Genomic DNA, 17,894 nt, shown 5'->3' with positions numbered 1-17,894 from the left:
GCACATAATGAACTTTTAAAACATTATTCAAATATTGTATAAAAAGAGTTTTTTTTTCATTACAAATTTTTCTATCAATCACAATCATGAGTTTGGTTAACCCTTACTCAACCCTTTAGAGACCCGAGGGGCCCTCGTTTACCCCACTCCATCGCTATCATTTACTTTTAAGGGTAATTTCTCATGAAGTATATCTTCATCCCCTGTCGGTAATGTGTATATACTTAAATCACTCATGTGCGAGTTTTGTATCAAAAACATAATATTATTCATAAACCGTAAATTCGTTGCAAACCATGGATATCCGTGCCTTAAAATTCTCTTAGTTTTAAGCCTTTGTCATTATTTTGGAAATCTGAAAGAAAAGAGATTTAAAAAAATTGTAAACAGTAAATAATATCTAATAGACGAGCGATTTTAATTTTTGATTAAAATTCAAAATCAAAATATGGACTTACATGAACTTTCCCATATAAAAAGTTTTTTTTTCAATTCGTGGGCTTTTTTCCTTTACTATAAATAATTCACACGATCATAAGTAATTTTTAAAACATAACCGTATTTTGAATTTTACAACAAAATTTATATCATTATTGCAGCAAACGTGTACACACACATATATATATATATATATATATATATATATATATATATATATATATATATATATATATATATATATATATATATATATATATATAAATATATATATATATATATATATATACATATATATATATATATATATATAAATATATATATATATATATATATATATATATATATATATATATATATATATATATATATATATATATATATATATATATATATTTATATATATATATATATATATATATATATATATATATATATATATATACACATATATATATATATACACATATATACATTTATGAAATCAGAAGTGTCAAATACTTTTTTTTTAAGTTAAAAAAAACTTTTGATTCACTTCTATATCTTTTTTCAAAAGGACACTACTTGGTATTGGTCATGCTATATAAAACATAACATGAAAACAAGAAGAGAAATCCATAGAATTAATCATTTAAAACACTTTAAATAATTAATTCTATGGATCTTGTTTCTGGTGTATTTTTTTCAAAATTCAAATATCATTGAATATTGCATCCTTTTTTCCCATGCACAATTCCAAATTTTATTTACAATACATGTGCTATGTTAAAAAAAGAACAAACCGTACAATTTATTGTCCTTTATTCTATCAATATTTATTACATGTTTTCACTTCACTAAATTTATTCCAGATAAGCCGAACGTGCCGAAGCAGTTGCAAAATACATTGCGTTAGTGAATACTAACTTTACATAACATCCCCCACTTTTGACGAGAGGAGTTTGCTGACTATGGATATAGACGAAAAGCTCCACAGCCTCGACTAAAATCTCGGAAAAGTTTTAAGTCCAATGCACCAAACTTTTCACACTGAATCTGCAAATGGCACGACTGGATTAATGGGAAAAAATCATTAACTCATCTCCCCTCTTAGTGAAAGTCCTCCACAAAAAAAAAAGCCAGGAAATTTTAAGGTCTTGGAGGTCTATGAACTTAGAATGAGGACTTCGACTCTAAAACGACCTCAAATATATTACAATTGTTCATAATATACATTTTTTTCTGAAATATATTGTAGTATAGAAAAAAATAAGTGTTCATGTTGATTCCGCCCTGTTTTGAATAATAAAAAGAAGTTTCTTTGTTTATAAGATGAATAACAAATTTATTCAAATTATGCTCCAACTTAAGTTACAATCTTCGCCCATCTTTTAGGAAATTTACAGATTCACTTTATATAAAAATGTTGTTCTTTAGATGCTATCATTAATTATTCAGCCGTCCTACAATACTTCCAAAAGAATTTAACAGCGTTTCAGAAAGAACAATGGGAATAGCATGGTAATCCGAAAGCATGGTAACACTACCCAGTCCTACACTTTCAACTAGTTAAAGAAAACAGTAAAAACTTACCGTTATGGGCAGCATCAGCTCGTGTGTTTCATTTCCTCTCCAAAGCCTCGACTCTGCAGGTAGTAGAGGAATATCACAATCCAGAGCTTGCAGTCGCTCGTCCAGTCTACTTGGAGCCCTTGCAGGATATCCGTGTTCAGCTGGACTCACTTCTGTAGTGCTAGGAGATTCAGTATTCACGTTTAGAGCAGTCGTGATGGACTCTTTAGATTTAATCAAAATCCCAGCTTTCTTTACGGTTTTCGTTACGGTAACAGGGAGTTCTGTTATTTCCGGGGTTGTTTTAGGCGAAGGTTCTGAAGCTTTTGAAACCGTAGTCAGTGCTACTACTTTCGTGGTCACAACTTCGACAGGCGTCGTGACTCGTGGCTTCTTCGCAACCAGAGTAACCGTTGAGCCTATTTTAACGATGTGTTTCTCAGTTGAAGTTTCGACGACGTTTTCAGTTGAAGCTTCGACAACTCTTTCAGTTGTTGCTGGAATCGTTGTCTTTCTCAGTGGTCTTATAGACGAAGTAGGAGGAACAGGCGTTGGTGAAGTTATGACGTCACGTTTTGTAACATTTTGATCAGGTTTTGTGGAGTCGACTGATGGTATAGTCGAAGCGTTTGACCAACACGCGAGCAGAGATAAGATTACTAACTTGCCAACGAACCCCATTGTCACAATTGATATTAGACTGCTCACTATTCACATTCGAAATGTTTTTTTCTTTTTCTTTTTACTTGTTATTTAAAAAACACAGTTATCACATGTATTTAGCCCTGCTTTGCCATTGAATCTGCATAAATTATTTTCTCTTGTTTTTAAGAGAAGGGGATTTTTTTCTCTAAGGATTGCTTCAAAGAAAAGATCAAAGAAATTTTCTTAAAGCAATGGCACTCCACTCCGTCATTTTCTGAATTTATGAATTCGTCCTTAAGGGGGCAGATGGAACGAGTAGAATTTACACCATCTAAAACAAATAAGAAGAATCCTTTGAAATTTTAGAATATTACAAAAATAACAAAAATACCATATTACATAAGTACACGACAGTACAATACTACAAAAATAATGGTTCTAATTTAATTTAATTATCAAGTGTCATTATGTACATCCAAAAATACCAAAACATTTGAAGGAACATATTGTACGGAATATTTAAGTATTTGACACTCAATCGCCTTATCCACGATTTAGTAAAAAATCACTTTGTTACAAATATCTAACATTGATTGGTTTGGTTCAATGTGATTTCCCATCAAACATATATCCAGTTTTTTTTATTGCTGTAAATTTTCTCTTTGCTGACCTTTCTTTACATCGAACTCATTTTCTAGACTGGTATGAAATTGTTGCTGAGGGTGGTGAATTACCGCTACTCTGTTTTTTTAAACTTTAAGAACATCTTGCTTCCATTGCCATTTCAAATGGAGCCCTAAATATATAGAAATCTAACGGAGGCGGTACCAGACTCAAGTAAGGGCACTAGAGGCTCTAAGAGACAGAACGGAAGGGCTAAGAAGTACACAATGTGTTATAATTCCTTCCACTTACCCATGAGAAACATTCTGGTAATTTTCTGTCGCCCGAATACAATTTTTTCAAGAAGCGGGCATGGACTAAAAAAGGTTGAGAATCTGCGTCCTAAATGCTCATCTCATTGGACGCCAGTTTCGTCTCACTATCTCAAATACCGGTTCTGCGCTTTCTTTCTCTTACAATGATTAAGGAAATGCTCGTTTTTATACCACTTGAGTTTTATTGAAGATTACTAGTTTCGGAAGCTAAACTTCCATCGTCAGGTCTGAATAATAACTAAAATATAAAATAAAAAAAATGTTCTACAAATAAGGAGAGGGGAAAGATAGGAGAACGGGGTTATTCAAGGAGCGGAGTTTGAAAACAAAGGAAAAATGGAAAGCAAAGGTGAAGAATTTTGAAACAATATATTATTTAATAAATAATTATTAGATTTTTTTTTTTAGATTTCTAAATTTTCCAAATAACAAAAACAAGTGTTTCCTTAATCATTGTAACATGTCTTACCACAAAGTTGATGCCGAAACAATTAATAAAATTTCTTTCTCTTACATTTTGAACTCACACAAAGTAGCATGTTGCCATATTTTATATTGTACATTTTACAACATTTACAACATGAAATTTACACAAACATTTTTTACCCAAAAGGCCGCCTGTCCTTGACAACGTTCATCGGGTCGTCTAGTATTATATAAAATCTCAATGGCCTGCGCAATAATATTTTTCAAATAAACGAATTCTCCGAATTATCAAATCAAATTTAAACGAGAGTCGTTATAATTTTATCCACCCGAAAATAAAAGCACGAAACCATTGGTAAATTTAATTACTACCATGCTATCAAAAATAATTCGACTGCTCTCGTTTTATGTTTGAAAACGATACCGAGAATAATTTCCGTTTGTGGCGAATAAACATGTCAACAACTAAAACAAATAAGAATGTTGACGATAAAACGGAGAAAAAATATCTTCAAAGCAAAGATGATGAAGATTCTTATGTTTCCGTACTCATTAAAAATAAAAATACAAGATGAAACAATTCTCAACATTGATTATTCCAATTTTTTATGGACATAAATTTTCTGCTTTTTATTTATCTTTAATACTATCTTACATATGGATGCTGGATTCGCAGTTTTATTTCATATTGTATCCTCTCGTTTTAAAATTAACAACTAATATTGATATCGTGGTGTAGACAGGTGAAGAATATAAAATAATATACGTGATTTTCACTCACTGGTACAGGAATCGTTAGACTGATCACCTTGCCTTCATATAAATAACGATCAAAATAACACTGCGTCTATACGATTCAGTGTTCTAAGCACCATAGGGTACAGATAAGGGTTGATTTTTTTTCTTAGAGTCAGATGTTTCGACTTGCAGGGTCATTATATCGTATGTTAGATTCTTCCCGATTATTTTACACACTAAGAGTTCCCCGAAAACATAATTTCTTAATTTTTATCAAACTCCTAATTTAGACCTCATGATTCATTGACCTTTTTTCATGAAGGTCTCTGCTTACTTTTTTTTTTGTTAAATTTGTTCAAATCAGCCATAGATGGTGCCGAGAACTCACATGTGAAAAAATGTGTCAATAAGAGGATATATGTACATATTTAAAACTAAGAAAATTAATTTGAGCAGTGTGGTTGTCAATCATGTGATTATTGCGGTGTATAAATCGATCACTTAAAAGAGCCTATGACAAATCGTTGCCCTGTAAATACCCAGACTTCCATATTCTTATTTATTTATATTGATTGACACTACACAATCAAATTGTTTGAAAAAACCTACGAAACACGAAATGGTTTTCACAAAAATTTGTTTATTCAGCAAAAACAAAAATCGAGTTCAGGTGCATAAATGATGACAATATTAAAATTAATTCAATCACCAACCTATCAACCATTTTATTATCAAATTGAGTGATAAAGACAAAGGGACATGCTATATATGTATATACATATCAACATAACATGACAACGCCATCGTATAATTCGGAACTGCAGCGTTCACATATACGTACATACTCGTATGTACTATAAATTCAGTACATAACGTATTATATTCTTTCCAGTATCCAGCTACCGGGTAGTTGAGCACGTTCCCGCCAGGTTCGTATCAGATAAAACTACCCTCTCCAAAATATGGTTCTCTGACGCTTGACAACCCGTCATCCCTACTTTGTAAGCATTATCATAAAACCAGGCTACTTAGTAATTAAACAAATTTCAAATATGACTTACGTGAAACATTTACGTAGGAAGGTATTAGGTATTGGGCAAAACGATGTATGATAGATGTTTTTTGTGCTTATTGAAAAAGAGAAATATTTGCGTTTTTATTATTTACAAAAAACAGTATTTTCACACTATTTCTGTGAGCCTGAGTGGCTCACAGAAATAGTATGAAATTAAAGTTTTGAAGAAATAGATATCAAATTATGATAGAGTGGATTCGAACAGAGATCCTTACTATCGCTTACTATCCTACCTGCAGACAAGCCTCTAAAACATAGGCTTTGTAGGTTATCCTTTTTTTTAAATGGATAAAAACGTTAATATGTAACTTTTAATATCACTTCGTTAAGTTTATGTCGCGGGGAAATAAACTGGATGTTTTAATAGATAAATAAATTGATTTCCGTTAGGTGAAATTATTGGTTGGTTCGTTGATTCATCCCTTTACTGACTCCCCTCACTAGGGGTTGATCGGACGATAGAAAACGTCAGCAATTTCCATTGGAGTAGTGGAGTGTTTGTGACGTCTAAGGCACTTGAATGGGTTCGATCTCTGCAAAGTACGTGCGGAGACTACATTAATATGATGCGGTGGTAATGAAGTTAACATTTGGTTTATTAAATTATTTATAATTTTTTTTTAACTTCTTAATAGGTTATGAACGATTCAGTGATGTTTATGTAACTAACGATAAAATCAACGCCACGTCATTGTTTAGGCAGTGCTCTATGTCCTATGTAAAATCCTATTTATTCATCATGCAGATAGTTATTTATACAGTTCCACTTAAAAATCGTTATTCATACTGTAAACGTAAAAAGAGACAAATTAAAACCAAAACTGGTATCAAATCTTCTTCTACAAACCTGATGGTGCATAGGGCACGTATAGAAGCAGTATTATTTTGATCGTTAAATACACGAAGGAAAGGTAATCTCCCTTGCGTTTCAGGTATCAGTCCAGGGTAATATAGAAAATATATTAGAATTTTAAAAAAACACTTATATTTATTTGACCCCCTCCTGGGAATCGAACCTGGGACCTTCAGTGTGGTAGCCTAGGGTGCTCACCATTACACTGCGGAATATGACATAACACTCTCTGGTATCAAATATACTAAAGAGAAAAACAATGAAGGATTTTGTAAAATGATTTGACTAGTTTTTTTTTATCTTTTACTTAGTTTTGTGTAAAAAATATACGTAACGAAGAAAGGTTTTTTAAGAAAACGTTTTTAAGGTAGTTTCCTCACAATATATCAGACGAAGACACACTGATCCTAGAAAAAAGGCAATTACTGTTAATTCCAAAAGTTTGGCTATCAATCACCGTCGGCAGTAAAGAAAGCGGCCGACCCAGACGTGTTACAAGAGGCCGAAAAGTAACACAATAAAACCTATGAACCCCGGGACCACGGAATTCCTTTAAACTTCTTATGCAGAGCTATGGAAAACTCCGCGTCATGTGACCATAGTGAATTTTACAAGCGTGACGAGGCAAATATAAACAAAGAAAATAAAATAAATTAAAAAAAAAAAATACTAAACGAAGAGGTCAAATAGCACATTAACAGTATTTCTAATTTATTTTTTAAAAAATATTTCCTTTAAAATTTATACCCTGCTCATATGTACAAGGTAAATTTACAAATAAGAGATTTTTACATATTTACAAGTATTTTCAAAGACATATTGTGTGGAAAAATATTTTTATAAAAATTATTTAAAGCAATATGAAAATCGTGTTTTTTATGAGAACCTGGAAACACACTACTAATAACGACAAAGGATCAACGCCTTTGAGGTAGTATTTAATGAAAATCACGCTAAATAAATTATAAAGAAAATAAAATCATTACTATATTATACAAACATGACTTCGGCAAAAAACATTTTTAAAGAAAATTTAAGGACGTTATTTGCGATAAGTAGTGTCTTCAACCCTTATCCGCACCCCAATCTGCATCATATAAATGAAAAATCATCCTGATGGTTAACACATGAAGGAAAGGTGATCAGCCCTCCGCTTCAGGGTGATATATTAAATAAATATATGAGTGAAATAATCACTTATATTTATTTGATCCTCCCTGTGAATCGAACCCCTCCAGAACGGTAGCCGAGCATGCTAACCGTTACACTACGGAGCCAAACAGTGTTCTTATGGATAACTTACTTTCAACAGACTTTAAATCAATGAATAAAAATTAATTGTAAAATCAAGTTTTATTAAGTGTTCCCGTAATTTAATAAAAGTCTAAAATTATAATAAAAGTGAACTACATAGAAAATCAAGCAGATTGGGCTCAGAAAAAAAATCTAATCGTTATAAGATGATGGAAATTTTGATGGTTTACGCGATCACTGTGTGCACTTGTGTAACGCTCACCATTCTGTCCATTATGGAACATCCATATTTTATTATTTTTTTGAAACCTGTATATATGCAACTGTCTCAGAACCTTACGTGCAGACTTTTTCATAGGTTTGTGAAGTATGGCTGATTGTGGCGCTACCAGTTGAAAAATTGGTGAAGTATTTACCTTGCTTCGTTTGAAAGTATAAGGTTTGAAGGTATATTCGACCTAGTGACTTAACCTTGCGAGGGATTGAATCCCTAACTTAACTTTACTATTTATTTACTTATATTTTTACTGCCTTAAAAACTTTGGTCTTAACGTTGTATTATAAGTTTCTGTATCAATTATTGTAATGCGATTGATGAAGAAATTCTACTCACTAAACAAGGAAAATATCGTGTATCTCGTTCACTTCCTTTGTGAATTCCCAATCTTCCCTTAAGTAAAATATTTCACGTTTTCCCGCAAAGCTTAAAGCCTCACAACACCTGTGGAGACCAGAATGTATGAATTAATTAATGAATTTGCACCCGATGGGATCAATCTCTCGAGTGCGGGAAAAATCTTCACCTACCCCTAACAAGAAAGCTTCATCCTTGATATGTTTACTTAAGAGTTTCTCACGAGGGCTGATATTATTTAATATTTACCCCTCACATAGAGAAGATTCGCACACATTATGCTCGTAAGTACTCTTGAGTTTATTGAAACTCGATATTCCTATGTTATGATATTAATCAATTCTAACTTAATTGCCTTTCCTAATATTTCATAAACGTACATATTTTGTCAAACATATAAAACTAATAAAGGTTAACGTTGACGAATAACAATTCTTCATTTTTAATGTTTTTACGTAAACAATGAATGACTAAGTAAGAAAATAACGGTAAAACAAGTTTATGAGGCGAATGTAATTGGAAAAAGGAGCAGAAGAAGACCGGGAAAAACTTGGCACTATCAAATATGCCAAATACTTGAAAGTGGTCAGGTTAGGAGTCGAAACAATCGGCGGGTATATATGAGGAGATGCATGAACGTGGAAGAGGCGAATAATGTTTGCAAAGACAGAGTAGTATGGCGTTCCATTCTCTTTGCCTACCCCTGCGGGGAAGCGGTGTGATGGTTTGTTTGTTAGTTTTTACTTAAACTTCATATGTAGATCAGGTAGTGAAAATCATAGTTCTAGGTTTTCTAAATGACAGAAAACAATAAATTGTTTATAACGAAATCTCAACGAAGATGAAGAAGAATATGAAAGCCTTGGTATTCACAGGCATTGCTACCTATCAAAGGTTGGTTTAAGTAAAATTCACGTGTAAAATTCTACCAATGATTGACAACCACATTACTCACATATCCTAATACATAAAATTGACAGGCACTATCACAGTTGAGTTAAGTATTTTTAATTAATCTTTGACGCTTTTTCTTTGAGTCATCTGTGGTTGGTTTGAGAAAACTTTTATTTAGAAAAGACCTTTTTATTAAGTATGTATGCAAGATTCTCTTGCGATTACAATATTTCTTGCAATTTTTTTTAATTCCAAAATTCGATATTGCATTCAATGTTATGATTTCTAAGTGTCTAAATAAAAACTAACCTCAATATTGCAATCAAACAATAGACATTGTATAAAGAAACCCTCACAATTAATTAAAAAAGCATAAAAATTTTAAAGGTGTGTTTTAAAGAAATCGGTTTCGAATGCAAAATTGTTTTTAAAAGAACAATACTAGAAAATAAAAATATTGTTCAAACAGTATTTTAAAAGCATTATTAACTGTATGGTATAGTGATATAATACTTTTTTACCATTTTTTTGTGTGAGACCACTTACAAAAAAGCGTGTTTTATGTGGTATTACACAAAGTTAGCGATGAATGATAAAGAGAGAGTAATAATTCTATATTTCGTTATGTCTAATAAAATTTACAGTTAACGTAAATCGATAGGTTTGTAATCCCCGTCGTATTTTGGTAGACTGTAGGGTTAATGAAAATTTAAATGACCCCAAACCACGAGAGCGCTAATGGCGGGGGGTGGAAGGTCATCAATAGTGTTCGTTAGGTATCTAAACAGGTCGTTAGTGCTTGAGTTGTCAAAGTTCGGGACACGTGAGGATTGTGGAATCTTATCGTGGTGGAACACGCTTACGGCCGAAGATGGGATAAGTGAGTGGCGCTGGCTGGGGCGGGCAGAGTGGGGCGTGTGGACTGGAGTGGGAAAGTGAATTCTATCGGGAGTTTAAGGGTTAAGGAAGGGCTACGGACGCACTAAATTACGTATAATTTTATTTTTTTATTTCTCCGATGGAAACCCATTTTTCTTGAAAATACTACAGAAATTCGTATATACATACATACATATACTTGATATTATGTATTTATCCGCCTCCATAGTGTAATGGTCAGCACGCTCGGCTACCGTTATATATATATATATATATATATATATATATATATATATATATATATATATATATATATATATTTTGGTTAGCACGCTCGGCTAACCGTTCGTTCTCGAGGTCCCGGGTTCGATTCTCAGGGGAGTGTCAAATGAAAATATGTGATACTCTTATATTTATTTATTCAATATTACCCTGAACTGGTACCTGAAGCGGAAGGCTGATCACCTTTCCTTCATATGTTAAAGATCAAGAAACACCGCGTTTATATATATATGCAGTGCCCTATGCACCCAAAAAACTGATCTAAGGCGTAGTTGTTCGGGAAATTCATAAAAAATGGAAATCTATCTCAAAAACAAGGGCATATTTTTATTTTTTGGTGAGTCATGAGCTGGCCTAACACCCTTTAAAAGGAATACCTTGGATTATGGAACACCCTGTATATACACACATTTCCCAAATTAATACAATATGTATGTTCAATAATGGCGAGAATGGTGAGCGTTACTTAAGTATATAAAGTGATCACTTAAGCCAACAAAATGCCAGGTTGTAAATTTTGGGATGCTTAGACTTTTGATGCGGATTCTTGAGTCAAAGTTTCTCGGTTTGAACCTATTCTACTACAATACCTATTACCTATTTCTAATTGATACCTATTTATTTTAATAAACCGCCTAGGCTTACAGAAATAGTATGAAATAGAAGTATTTTTGTAAATAATAATAAAAAATACAAATATTTCTCTTTTTTTAAATATAAAAATAGCAAGCAAAAGTGGTAGCAGTTTCCTTTTTGCTGATATATAATTATTTTATTTTACCGTCATAATTTTCTCAATTAATTCTTATAATGTAAGACATGTTATTGTTAAACGTCGACTGTCGCAACTTTAGTGCTGCTTTTGCTAATATTGAGAACAAATAAGGGATAATAATAATTATTCCCGATTGAGAATCAACAATGGTCCCTGAACGAAGGAAGACAATATAATAATATAATATTTCCGATAGAATATACTGTCTGTAGGTAAATAATGATATTCAAACAGGAATATTGCTAACCAACATTTAGCCGTCTCAAATAGTGAGCTTGTTTGCCAAGATTATTCCCAATAATAAATACTACGTACTGAATATTTATTCAGTGTGTATGAAATCTTAACCTCAAGAAGAAAATAAACAGTTATAATATCAGTTTATTAATTTTATATTTAAAAAATTATTGAAAAATAAAAATGTATTTATTGATTTGGCGTTTAATTTGTAGAACTCCATTTTAATTATGTATTAATTTTAAATCAAACACAGAGTTTTTGAGTCTACTAAGTTTAATTTTATTAACAACAACACATAAAAAATTATATTGTGACAATTGTTTCACCTTGTTAGGGCATTATCAAACGAATGCGAAGATCAAATGGACTACGGTCCTTATGTACAATTCAGTGACAGTTTTAACACGTGCAGCAATAATTTATGGGATAAAGCCCTAACAAGGTGAAACAATTGTCACAATATAATTTTTTATGTGTTTTTGTTAATAAAATACAACTTAGTAGACTCAAAAAATCTGTGTTTGATTTAAAATTAATTTATAAATTAAACTACACGTTAATTATATGTCAATGCACCATTTCGTTACGTAAAGTGGAGATGCGAATGCTTCGAACATCTTGGATGAATAGCGCATTCACTTTTAGGTAAATTCAACTTCTAAATTTTAACTATAAACCGTAAAATTAAAAGAAACATAAACCGTAAAACATAAAAGAAAAATAAAAAACTTTAGCAAGCAATCCTTTAATCTCAAATTTTATTATTATTTGTTTTAAGTTTATTAACGGGTATTTTTTTTTCTTCATGGTTTGATTTATAAGTAAAGAATAAACCTTTTTTAAACAGGTATAGAAGAAGTGAGATTAAGCATAAAAAATATATATCAGGAGGTGCCATAATACATAGTTTAGGGAGACAAAGTATGTATATTCGACGTGAATTCGCCATTGTACCTATAATTGACAACCTCACTACTCAAATTTTCAGATTTGTATATATATGTATCTTTTAATATACACTTTCTTTCACATTGAGTTCTCGGCAGAATCCATGAATAAGCTTTATATTTGGCAGAGAGTGATGTAGACCCTTCTAAACCAGCGTATATAATGTCGTAAGCCCTGTTGATAAAAATATTCCCATATTCGTCTTCATCTATGTTGAGATTTCAATATGAATAAGTATTCAACATTCACCAGTCTACCCATGGTTACAACCATAGTAATCAATGTTTCGGAACCTCTAGATAAATTTATCTATGTCGTAAAACGGCACATATACGTACACAACAGTAATATTTGTTGGATTGAAAAAGCTTTTATTAAGCAGAGACCCCTTTATTTATTTACGCAAAATCCAAACTTTGATGTAAAAATAACTCCTACGTGGAGTAAACCCAGATTTGTGAACAAAGATTTGGACGCACTCAAAATACTGGGAAGAAATACTTGACCTGATTAGAAAAAATGTATTTGTACATTCTTCTATATTCTTTTATATTTATATATATATATATATATATATATATATATATATATATATATATATATATATATATATATATATATATATATATATATATATATATATATATTATATATATATATAAATATATATATATATATATATATATATATATATATATATATATATATATATATATATATATATATATATATATATATTACGCACTTAGTTCAGATATAACGGGTATTTTTTCCGTCGTGTTTTTTTTTTTTTTTTTATTTATTTATTCGGGAATTGCACAGCTTACATATAAAAAAATGATACAAAACAATAGTTACATTAACAATAATAAACATTACATTACATTGACAAAAAATAGTTACGTTAAAAAAAAGCCAATTAAACAATTCCACAATTATGTTATAAAACTATTAAAAAACATTCAGAGATTAAACAAAAAACAAAAAAAAAACAAAAAAAGGGTATTTAATAAAATAAAATAATAGATTTAGCAATTTAGTGTTAATTGCACACAATTTTTAATTACTTCAGAATTTTTCATGGAGGCTTAAATAAATAGAAAAATAACAATAGAAACAAATTTAAAAATTACCGCCTTTCATGAAGAGAAAATGAAATATATTTTCACTCCCTATCGCTCGCCACCCTTTATAATTTGAAGGGTTTCCTTCCTTTCATTCAGCCCTCGCCCAACCCCTACCTGTCATAATTATTTTTGACGAAGTCATCCCCTCGAACATTTCCTATGGGCGTGAAAATGACCAGAGTCGAACCTCAATTAGTGTAAAAATACTCTTAATTAATTTTTATACATTTTTGAGTTTTTCGTCGAGAGGGCAAATTTTTATTTAAAATCTTATCGAGACCCAAAAACAGATCATCACAAAATTTTGCTAATTCAATCAAACTCTTTCCAAAAACCAATATAACTATTTATTTTAAGACATGTTTAATTTTTTACATTTTCAATTTAATTCCAAAATATTTAGGTTGATTTAAAAAAAATATATGAATTTTTATCCATTTACAAAGTTAAATTTTACTCTAAGACCCAATTTACGATAAATCGTAACTTAATTTTCTTTAAATCCAAGTAACATTTTACGAATTGAATTTTTGCTTAGTATTGTTTATGTATTGAAAAAGTAAATTTTTCTTCGAAATAAATATATGGTTTAAAAAAATAAATAGTAATTGAAAGGCGAGAAGCTTAAAAAATATTTTGTTAAGTTCATGTTCCAAAAAAATAGTATAACTGTAATAAATATTAATAAAAAATTGACTTCTTTCTGTCAGTGCAGCCGTCCGCATTCTGAATTGAAAGATTGTTTGTTCCCCTTTATGTAAGTTATTTTGAATACTTGAGTTATTTTTTGAACACTGAGTCGTCATTTGAGATGAAACTATATATTCTTTTATTTTGTCCTTTTCTCTCGGCGGTTGATCCTTAGGAGGTCAAAATACTTCACTGGGGTCGAAGGCGGAATATCATTTAACGGTGTAGTAAAAAGTACATCAATTGTAATTTTATTCCTTTAAAAATTCGTCTGTGAGGCTAAGGATCTACCCTTGTTTCTCGGGTTTAAGTCGTAAATATTTTACGGTTCCAGTATTAACCTGCGAATTGTCCTCAACTTTATAGCTAGGTCACAAAATAAGGGATGAAAAAATTCAATGGACGGGTTTTTCACGCTCTTAACCGTAAACAAAAAGGGCAGTTAGAGAAATGAATGTTTTCGTGTCCAAACAATACCACATGTATTCATCTACAAACTCATTATTTTAGTATTGTTTTGAAGATTTATTTTCTATTTTTGATGAAAATGCCTTTAAATATAAATATCTTGACTTTTTCTTTAAACTTCGTAAACTTTTTAAATGTTCAAAAACTCACTTCATCAATTTCTCAACTGGTGGTGCCACAATTAGCCATACTTTGAAACCTATCAAAAAATGTACCCGCATGTGGAAGGTTACCGAAAATATTACATATATACAGGTTTCAAAAATTAATGCACTATGGATAAGTTCAATAACAGGTAGAGTGGTGAACGTTACGCAAATGTATAAAGTCATCGCTTAAGCCAACCAATGTCGTAAGTCCTGGGATGCTCAGACTTTCATCTTCTTTCATATAAAAAAAGAACATTAGATGTTTCATTTCGTGTTAAGATACCTATAAAACTCGTGTTTCTCATATCCAATCATAATATTCTTTAAACACGAAGGAAATTTAAAAGATTTAAAACTTTTTTCTTAACTGAAATCACGATTCAAAACAAATAAATAATGAATTTATAACAACTCTCTTTCATAAAAAAACACAGTTTGCTTACGATATACAATCTTCCGGTAACTTCTAATAGTTTACATTAAAGAATCTCCATCTTTCGTTTTTTTACCTTCTACTTGTTCACGTTTTTGACTATTTAGACCAGCGATGGGTTGATCGAATCCAAAATGGTTCAAAAGTAACTAGTTCTTCATAAAAACTCGTTACTTAATCCGGTTCATGGATTCGGTCACCCAACGCTAATCGCGCTAAGCAGTGCCCAAATAAAGTTCCGTATTTCTAGTCCTGACATAAAAAAAACTTAAGCTGGAAAGAAATATTAGCCAAGAAAAAGTAACGTGTTCCATCCTAGCAAGTAACCGAAAAAGAAACGATCACCCTCTAGGCACATCAGTAACTTAGACATACGAGTAGATTTATTCCAAGGAAACTTACCATCAATATCACTTTATGAAATACCACCAATGTTCCTACGTTTCAACGAATTTTAAGAAATTATTCATTGAATATTAAGCTATTGACACTTAATATTTATATTTCGCACTCAAAATTCTTGGTTGAATTTGACATTCTGTGAATAGGCTCCTTAATATTAATGACTAGTATATTTGGAATGAACCCGATTGAACCCACAAAGAATCTTCAATTAAAAATATACTGTTTCACCATTATTATCAATCTTTCCTTTTACAAAAAAATCTTGTTCCTTAACCCCCCCCCCTTCTCCCTTCCGTTTATTTATTAACCTAATATACTTCTAAATATATTTTTTGTTCGTTAGTTTTAATTTGTACCAGAAGATGAAAACATCTGTAAGTTTTCGAAATTAGTCGTATATATAAATAAAACTCATTAAAGTGCTATTTTAAAGTGTTTAATTTTAATAAAGTAATCATGTCATTCCACAAAGTTAATGCCAAATCAATAAATAATTTAAGAATCTTCAAGTTTAAATGAGTTTCTCCTATTCAATATTTTGTTATTTTGATGTAAATTTTACGTTGAAAATGTTAATTTTCCACAAAATCTATTATGACGCGTGTTTCGACCCTTAGAGTCTCATTATCAAACACCGTAGAAATAACGGTATCAACCCTGTGTGATTTAAATAAGAAATGGATAGATTAAAATTGACTGATTAATCAATTAATAAAATCAGTGTTTTCTGTTAACTTATGAGGTTAATAGACTGGAAATAACCGGAAAACCTTTTACTGAAGATTAGCAGAGAAGGATTTTCCACGTGAAAAATTAATAATTATAATCATTCCAAAGTCTGACAGGTTGCCTGGAAAAAATATTTAATGTGTTGTGATAAAACAAGGTATGGGAAATCTCATTTAGTGTAAAGAACGACAAACGAAATACCAACAATTTTAAAAAAGAAAGTGGTTAAAAAAATATATTGTTAAATCTCGGGTATATTATAAATGCGAACGGGATACGAAAAACTGTCCCTTAGACTGACAGGTTTTCCGTAGTCACTTATGTGGTACTTATTCTATTGTAGAAAGACAGTTACGATTCTAGAAGTAGGGAGTGATGGGGAAGGAACGACTAGGAATACGTCTTCACGAGTGACATTTCAGTTACCGAATATACTCTCATTTATCTTATTTAAATTTTTAAAATTTTTGACGACATAATTAAATCCGACAGCTTAAACAATTGTGGATAAAAGTCTTCTTCTATAAGTAAAATTTTATTTAAAAGCCTTTTTCTTCTTCTTTAATGATTAAATATCTGTTATATTATTTCATAATATGTATGGACTGAATGGTATACATTTTTTTTATTTGAAAAAAAGGAAATTTCGGTTTATGAAAATGATTTTTATTTAACATTTTTATTTGAGTACTGCATGAATAATTAAAACATTTTAACCGTTTTATTTTATAATTTATTTTTGAAGCACTTACTTTGTTATTTTCCATTTTATAATTTAATTGTTTGCAAATCACTATAAATTTATAGTGATTTTAAAACAAAGTTACATTTTAATTTTATTTTACATTTTGTTTTAGATTGAATAAATAATTTATTTTCTTTTGAACAAACGAACCTAATGGTATTTAAGGGCTAAATCAGGCATTCGTGTCAAAACCATAAATACCTTAGTATTCTAGATGACTTCTTTAGCCCAGTTGATGGCAATGTTGAAAGCTTTCAAGGCTTCAGGAGGATTTTTTTAAACTGGCATCAGCTGGGAATCGTTCGGATCACAGCGCGTTTCAGATTTCAGAGTTTTCAGATAAGCGAGCTAACACTATATTACTTAAGTAGTGCTTCAGGTATTGATTAAGTAATTCTTAAGTTACTCATTTGTTTCATGAATTATCGCATTCCAGTTTAGTTAGTTGCATAAACATATATATTAATTAAAAATTATTTTGTTTACTTTTCACAAATCTATTTGATCCATTCCCGTTAAGATATTTCGAGTAAGCGGAGTTACGAATGGGATAACTTTGTACCTTGTTTACTGTTTGG

General features: G+C 30.7%; 1 protein-coding gene across 2 annotated transcripts in view; it reads right to left on the bottom strand.

Annotated features, from left to right (window-relative positions):
* The window catches only part of LOC148309806 (uncharacterized), a 182,386-nt gene that overhangs the window by 140,890 nt on the left and 23,602 nt on the right, over positions 1-17,894 (bottom strand). For both annotated transcript variants that reach the window (XM_088259469.1, XM_088259470.1), the window contains exon 2: positions 2,011-2,965. In XM_088259469.1, the coding sequence (XP_088115595.1) occupies positions 2,011-2,670 (660 nt within the window). In that variant the 5' untranslated portion in view covers positions 2,671-2,965. The remainder of the gene's footprint in view (positions 1-2,010; positions 2,966-17,894) is intronic.

The sequence above is a fragment of the Brachycentrus maculatus genome, unplaced genomic scaffold (genome assembly GCF_059751285.1).
Source record: "Brachycentrus maculatus isolate JH-2025_06_01 unplaced genomic scaffold, ASM5975128v1 h1tg000117l, whole genome shotgun sequence".
In the NCBI taxonomy this organism is placed as follows: domain Eukaryota; kingdom Metazoa; phylum Arthropoda; class Insecta; order Trichoptera; family Brachycentridae; genus Brachycentrus; species Brachycentrus maculatus.
This window is presented reverse-complemented; position numbering and strand designations above follow the sequence as displayed.